Source organism: Ischnura elegans, chromosome 9 (assembly GCF_921293095.1).
Source record: "Ischnura elegans chromosome 9, ioIscEleg1.1, whole genome shotgun sequence".
In the NCBI taxonomy this organism is placed as follows: domain Eukaryota; kingdom Metazoa; phylum Arthropoda; class Insecta; order Odonata; family Coenagrionidae; genus Ischnura; species Ischnura elegans.
In genome coordinates, this window is record NC_060254.1 from 96,894,246 (window position 1) to 96,902,624 (window position 8,379).

Here is an 8,379-nt window from a genome sequence, read left to right on the forward strand (position 1 = left end):
TGGCATCTCTAATCTATACAAGCAAAGTGGGTGCCATTTTGTTAGGGGAGCTCAATAAAAGAACCCACAGAATATAAATACACCTAAAGTAAAATTAATCATTAAAAATGATGGGGCATAGCCAGAATTCAAACCCAGATCACCATTGTCAGTCAGGTATGCTACCAGCTGTAATGGGAAGCCATTTTACCCCAGGACAAATTTCAAACAAGGTTTTCAGGACAAGATTTTGAGGTATACCATAAAATTTTATGGAATATCAGTTAGAAGCCATCACCACCAACAAATATCTTCAGCTATTGTTCCATGATGCTATCAAACACAGTAACTGAGATTAAAATACATGCAAAATTAACAATCCCTCAGTCAGGACCAATTCGATTCCCACGTAATTTCACATCTCTATCAAGTGTGCATATCACACCTAGTTTATATTACAGGCGGTCATCAACTTTCGTACACTCGACTTTCGTACAATTCACACTTTCGTACATTCAAAATTGACACCTTTTACTTGACTTCCGTACGCTAAGTATGGAATTTCGGACGTTGGTCTGTAATTTTTTTTAATTCCTGCGATGTTTACTGCGCATCCCAACATTCAATTGTTTCAAATGGTGCACACCTAGTTTATACTACAGGCGGTCCTTGACTTCCGTACATTCAAAATTGACACCTTTTACTTGACTTCCATACGCTAAATTCAGACTTTCGGACGTTGGTCTGTAATTTTTTTAAATTCCTGCGATGCTTACTGTGCATCCCACCATTCAATTGTTTCAAATGGCAGCATATGCGAACAATACGAGCGTATACAATGAAAGGAATTTTTGGTAGTTGACTCTAATCTAGGTGATTTATTTGAGAGAGAGACTGCCTGCTATAGGCTCCTTCATCAAGAGAAGAAGAAAGCCTTCATTGAAGAGATTTTTCAAAAAAGTTGACAAGACATCAACAAATAGCTTTCAATAAAACTAGTAAGATCTTTCTAATTGTTTTTTTTTTTTAGTGCTGTTTAATTCATGTACACCTTCAGCAACAATATTGCACGAAATATCACCCAAATTCTGTTTGTCTTTTGTCTTTTTTGAATAATATGCGATCACGAATGTCACCTGCCGAATGTTGAATTTTGGTGCAAAAATTAAAAGGTATCCAGAGTGCGGGTTCAACAATTACATTTAGTTATGCTTCTTGATATGTCTTTTTATTAATAGTGGATGTAATAAGTGGAATGTCAACTTAAACGCCAAGAGGAAGTTTCACTCGATAGCCAACGGAGCCAACTTGTTTTTTTTTAACTTTAATTTACATTTTCTGCTTGTTTTCGAAAGAAATCAGATGATTTGAGGAGTTTTATAAGCATATTATAAAAATTTGGTGAATTGAAATAAAATCGGTGAAAAAAAAAAAGGTTTAAGTACGTATATTCCGCTCTTTTGGAATGTAACCCCCTAATTAGTATGGAAGTCAATGGTTCGACTTTCGTACAAGTTTTCGGGAACGCATTGTGTGCGAAAGTCGGGGACCACCTGTACTTTTCAGTGATAAATTATAACCTATTAAAATTGATATGATTCTACATCTTATGGAGGTATTACAATAGTGGAAAATTATTTAGGACATGATGGAAATGCCTAATTTTTCCAAAATTAGATAGTTGTACTTATGATTATTTCATGTTCAAATACTTAAGCTTAATTCGTGAAAAATGTTATCATAGCATGAACTCCAACAGGAGATGGTTATGAAATGAAGTGAAAAATCAATAAGATGAAAACAAACCATGCCATGAGATTTTATACAAGGCACCCTTTTGTAATGTATGCATTAACATCAACATAACTACAGCTGAATTTGTTGAACTATCAATAACAAAAAAGTAGTAGTACATCTATTCTTGGATAAAAATTGAACCTCTGTAGATAGAAAATTAATGATTCTTTTTGCAGCCCCTGAAAATTATTATTTTGAGCTAGTGGAAAAAATTTCTACCACAAAAAAAAATTACTATAAAATTAATCTTGCTCAACATGGAATGCAGAAAATTCAAATAATTTTTTTCCTTCTTATCTTGACCTCGTTTAATTAATGGTAAAATAGTTCTTGGAGTATAGGTTAAAGGTATATGATGCAAAATGAAAAATGAATTTAATGAACGAGAAAACATTTTAAAACATCCATTAACACGTTAGGCACTATTTTTATTCATCTGATAAGAAATTTATCCAGCAATACAACATGAGCACAAAACATATTAAGCAACCAAGCCTAGGAGCTAGAGAATATTTTTTCAAAAATGAAGACTTTACCATGACACAAACTATTACAATAAAATAAAATAATGAATTTATCAAAAAAGAATATCTATTATATTGAGAAATCTTAGTATGTTTACCTTCTTTTTTTCTTTTTCCTTCTCCCTCTGATAGTTCTTATCATCTCTGTTCTTTTCCTTGCCTGGAATAAAAGAAAAATTAATCATGCTGAAATAGACCTTTACATCATGAAAGGAAAATATTAACAAAATATAGGGCTTAGCGATTCTTTTCACCAGTTCCATGGATGAAGAATTTCATAGCAGCATAGCTAAAAATTCATTGAGATTTTGGAAGACATATTTGCAATATGAAAGCACCCCCAACCTTAGCAATAAGGAAATTAAGGTCACTTGGAATTGAATCCATGACATTATGAAAATTAGAACTATCCCATTTGTGTGCAACGAAAAGATAAGTTGAGGATCAAATGTAACTTACTCTTTTCCTTATCCTTGTCCCTGTGCTTATCTCCGCTTGAATGTTTTCGATCTGGATCTTTATGTCTCTCCTTATCCTTTGAAGATGATGAAGAACTATGCTTTTCCTTAGAGGAACTATGCTTGTCCTTCTCTCTATGCTTTTCTTTATCACTCTTTTCCTTATCACTTCTTTCCTTATCACTTTTCTCTTTACTACTGCTGCTAGAACTATGAGACTTCTCTTTGTCCTTGCTGGAGATTAAAAAAATAAATAAATAATAGGTCAAACAAAAACATTTTTTAACTTGATTACAATTAAGCAGCCACTATTACAAAATTTAAGTGCAGGGATTTATTTACTTTCCCTTCCCTTACTTATAACCTGAATTAGTATTACAACTTGACTTACTTTGAACACTTAGAAGACATGTACTTGACTTCAAATGTTTAAAATGATTATCTATGATTTACACACAGAAGTGAATAAAAATAGTACATAGTAACCTTGAGCTGGAGCTCTTATGTTCCTTATCCTTGCTGGATGAACCCCCACCAGAGCTACTGCTTCTGTGCTCTTTATCTTTGTCATGGGATGAAGAGGATGACTTCTTTTCCTTGTCATCTCTGTGCTTCTTTTCCCTGTCTTTCTCCTTATCCTTACTGCTACTGCTGTGTTTTTCTTTTTCTCTTTCCTTGTCCTGAAAGGCCAAATGAAATTGAAGCCATACCTTTGAAAATTAACTTGTAAAATAGGCACAAAACATATATGTTAGGCTGTTTTCATTTAAGACTTAAGCAGAAAATCAACTTCTTAACCAATAGGCTACATTACAATAGGGGGGATATTCATGCTTACATCATACTAAGTACCACAAAATGATGAATGGTGATAAACAAAATCATTCCCAAGCTAATATATTTCATCTACTGATGACATTTGGTAGGTTTCCAGGCAAAAAGGCTATTCTAACTCCCACCAATAAAGATATGGAATAATGAAACATTCAACAATCTTCCAAAGTCTCACCAAGTCCAATTTTCATCCAAATAATCATCAAATTGTAACTTTATTTCATGTATGCTAATTGCAAAAGCTAACATCTTAGCATGCAGGTTCACGTATTGTTACATCAATATTTAGCCTCATGGTATAAGCCTGATAGAAAACTTTCAAGGCCTGTGTACACAGTACATTAACACGTGCGGGTTAATGACTAAATGTATGAACGCGAGAATGAACGCCAAAATGCACCGTGTAACCACCCAAATTGTGCGAATGCATGCACAGAAAATAGAACCTGTTCTAATTTGGTTCATGCATTCATACATGTTCCGTTCCGGTCCACAAAAATCATTCACGCAAACGTACATTAACTCGTACGTGTTAATGTATAGTGTAAACAGGCCTTAAGACACACCATCCATGATTGGCAATGTTAAATAAGGTGCATGAATGAGCAACTTACTCTCGTATAATATTTACAATTGTATGCATAAATGGAGCTTTCCGGTCAAGGAGGATCATTTGTAAAAAGCAGTAGCAATTGATGTATTATCTGAGCAGGACCGACAGCTTTCTGTCCCTTAGACGGGGGAAATAAACAAGGGTGTTCTGAAAGAAGTATTCTCAAGCTTAAGTAAAATTTTGACCACAATGGGATCACAAAATGAGAAAGTACCACTATTGCATGAGTTCTGAAGAATCAGTTCAAAGGGAGAGAAAAGGATGAAGAGATTAGCTCTCATTTTTTGTCACAGTTAAAAAAAAAAAAAGAGGCTAAAAATTGGAAATTTAAAAGGCAAAAGAGAATTACAGAACTCATTAAATTGAGGCTATAGGGATTTAAATGGAAAACTCCAATTACTGACAGAAGAAAGGCAACAGTTAACGTAGCTACCATTACATCCATTTTAATTTTGGGGAGAGCCCACCTATTTCCAGAAACTCTTAAATGTCAAAAATATATTGACATTTCCAGTGAAATTTTAATTGAGAGTGAGCTCTTGAGGTATATTACACAACTGAAGGAGTGATAAAAACTAGACTTTCCTTCCTAATTGGATGAAACCAGCAACTTCCCCTCTAATTGTGCCTGTGAATGTTGTTATTCACTACTTAGAGATAATGAACAAATAAATAAACTATATTAAAGTCTGAAAACTTAAATTGATTAACATGAAAAGAGCAAGCATGAAGTTATCCCAAAATTATTAAATTTCATTTAAATTAATCCTTTACAATAATGCAAGTCTTTGTAATCACTTGCATTCTTACTCTTTGGGTTGATTATCAAAGAACTAAGGAAAAAGTATTTTTACTTTGAAATTTCATCCACTTTGGAATATTTTAGCGCTGGAAGTTTAGATAATACTATACTTGTCAGATGTATCCAAGTTGTCAACTAGGGTTATAGATGACTACATCGGCAAGGAAGAATCTAATCTTAAACACTGCGTAAATATTAATGAAGAAATAAACAATGAAATGAGAAGCATTTCACAACCAAATCACTTCCATCACTCAAAACAAGTAACAACAGAAGGGAAATATGACAAAAAATGAAGGGAAGACTAGTTTAGGAACAAATCTTAAATGTAAACTGCCTGCAATAGATAAATACATCTTAATTGCGGCTCCAAAGATAATTGTAAACTTAAAGAGGCAGCTTTAAAGTCAATATAATCAATTGAAATTCATTATGCCTTAATCTCGTAGGTTTCATTAAAGCTTGCAGCAAGTTGACAAAAATTCGGAATTGAATATTTTAATTATTAAATATTTTATCCTTGTAGGGGCAAAGTAGAAATTACATAGAAAATAATTTTATCTTTAAATGCTATGGGCCAAAAATTGCCACTGCAGCTATTGACTTTAAGCCATTGCAGAAATGGGGTAAGAAATGGCACTGGCAATTTAACAGCAGGCTAAGAGCCCCTTTGAAATTACTTACTTTAGTCAACTAAATTGCTTGGTACTTTTTAGGGAGAAGACTACTACAGTAAAAAATTAATATTTATTTTACACACAATGTAGATCATAGCTAGCTGACAAAATGTAATGCTTTCGCTTTCTGACATACAGTTGCAGCAGGATTCCTAATTTTCAGTTGCATTATATTCTCAGCATGGTGGAAATAAAAACCTACATTTAACAAATACTATACAAATAGATCATCTCCTTAATGGTGTTATAAATATGAAGCTCTTCTCATTGGAGCTCAATCATCAGGAGCTGCACATCTTCCACTGGGAATTCCATGAGGTTAGTCCTTCAACTTACCATATTGCTGGCATGCAGTGGCAGTCATGAATATGTACTTTCATGGGATAAAAATTTTTCTAAGAAATATCCTACCTTATATTATGAAAATAACTACCGTTAAAACGGAAGGAAGTCAAACCAACTCATAATTTGGCAACAGCAGTAGTTTCCAAATGCTTAGATATGCTGAACATGTTTCATTTGCTTGAGCATTTTAGAAACCCAGAATATTAATTTACTTATTCAGGCCTTATTGCTTCACTGTATGGGATAGAACACAGCAATCAGAAGCATTGCAAGGCATCAGAGGCATATCGTATTGCTTCTCAAATGAAAAATTTTAAACACATTTTATTGTCTTGAATCTTTACTGAGTAAAACTTAACTATTGAATATTGCACGCAGTTATGTTCATCATAGTATTCCAAAAAGTGGTATCTGTAAATATGCACAATGACTTGTCTCATACCTAGTAAAGCTTATCCTCAGGAACCAATAAAAATCATTAACGGAGGAGTGTTCCACATCCTCTTACCCTATAAATATATAAATGGTAGATATTCCACCCTTGCCTCCAAGTCAGTCTCAGATCCAAATGTGAGGAATGGGCCACGCAATTTCCGCATCCATATGTTACTAATACTCTAAGCATGACCATTGAAAACACAAGGTTACTATACTTTTCGTTACTAATTCCTCCATATGGAAGAGAAACACTGCATTACATTTTAAAAGCATAATTAAAATGCCACTTAGAGCAAAGAATATGAACTGGAATATATTTGACCAGAGAATTCCAATAAGATAAAAGCTAGAAATACAGCAATAATTTCACACTGTAGACCTGATGCATAACTTGAATTACTAATTAAACAATAACTTGGCAGACATATATAGATTTAGGAACTGAATACTGGCCATACACACATTTTCAATTTAACCATACTCTCCTCCATCTACATGGAAATGATGTATTACAAACACTAGTAGTTATTGGCACTCAGACAAAGCATGATTATTAACACAGAACAAAAATGTCATGGTGACACCAAATGGATGATTCTTTGAAGGAAGATTTAATTCCAATGACAGAATTTCCACCGCTGATTTGATTGTAGACTTATATTGATCATTTGAACATACACTGACAGACTTCATGAACCTTTTAGAAAAAATAAAAAAGGCTAAAATAAAGAAAAATACCTCATATAAAATTAACCTAGGACCATGTACCTTACTACTACTGCTGCTAGAGCTGTGTTTTTCTTTATACTTCTCCTTGTCTTTACTACTGCTTTCTTTGGTATCCCCTTTGTGCTTATCACGATGCTTGTCCTTCTCTCTATGCTTATCCCTGTGCTCAGACTTGTGCTCTTTTTTGGCATGCTTCTCACTGTAGCCATTAGAATAGCCATTCATCACAGCATGACTTTCTGAAAACCGAAAAATCACCAGTTATGGAATTTCAAAATGTAAATCTTGGGAGTTGGGATTGGGTCGTCACAACCGACAAAGATAAATGTCGGTATTTTTCTTAGTCAAGTTATTTATTATGAAACTGCAGACTACCGAGGGGACAACTATTAAGAAACCTCAGAGACGGCCATTTAAACCGGCATAAATTTTCCTCAGGTTATGCCTAGAGAGCATTCATTTGTTTTTCATTCAAAATTCAACTAGGTCAATGAAGTCGTTACACAGCATATAAAACCACTACAATAGGGGCTCCCAGAGAAAGTCCTTCAAGACCTTGGAGGATAAACGTGCCAATACCAACGCAGAGAGTAACATCAGGTATCATATGGCAGAAAAATCTAGAGCACTTTCCTTAAAGATAGCTTGAGCCGATAGAGTTCAACATAAACTGGGAGGTATAATGGACCAGGTCAATGATCTGATGTGAAGTAATTATCTACCGACAGCTTTCCATTGTATCAAAATCACTAAATGAAACCTGTGATACTGATTAATCTTAGGTTACAAAGCATTGTAATAGGTAAAAATTAAGCTAAAGCGAAGAGAGAAGTTACGCTTCACAAAACAATATGAAATTAAGTAGCGCTATGTCACTATCATTTAATCCATTAATGGGAAGCACGGCGGATTGAGGAGTTAGTGGTATATTAAAGGCAAATATTTCTCGGCCCAGGTTTATATTTAAATTGCTCACGATTCAGGAGAAGGAAATAGAAACAATGAAAGAAAACCGAAAGCCAGGCAATATTATTATAAAATTATAATGCACTTCAAAACTTTGACCGATTAGTACGGAGACCGGAGGAAATGGCAGTTGGGAAAATACGTGCTTACCGCTTGTAGAGTGCAATCCCCCCGAACTTGCATTCTCCTTCGGCTTCAAGTCCTACATGAGCAAGAT

General features: G+C 34.2%; 1 protein-coding gene across 2 annotated transcripts in view; it reads right to left on the reverse strand.

Annotated features, from left to right (window-relative positions):
- LOC124165596 (DNA topoisomerase 1) overlaps positions 1–8,379 on the reverse strand; it is a 30,742-nt gene that overhangs the window by 21,962 nt on the left and 401 nt on the right. For both annotated transcript variants that reach the window (XM_046543056.1, XM_046543055.1), the window contains exons 2-6: positions 8,313–8,364; positions 7,236–7,435; positions 3,245–3,438; positions 2,760–2,992; positions 2,399–2,460 (exon numbers count right to left, since the gene is read on the reverse strand). In XM_046543056.1, the coding sequence (XP_046399012.1) occupies positions 2,399–2,460; positions 2,760–2,992; positions 3,245–3,438; positions 7,236–7,435; positions 8,313–8,364 (741 nt within the window). The remainder of the gene's footprint in view (positions 1–2,398; positions 2,461–2,759; positions 2,993–3,244; positions 3,439–7,235; positions 7,436–8,312; positions 8,365–8,379) is intronic.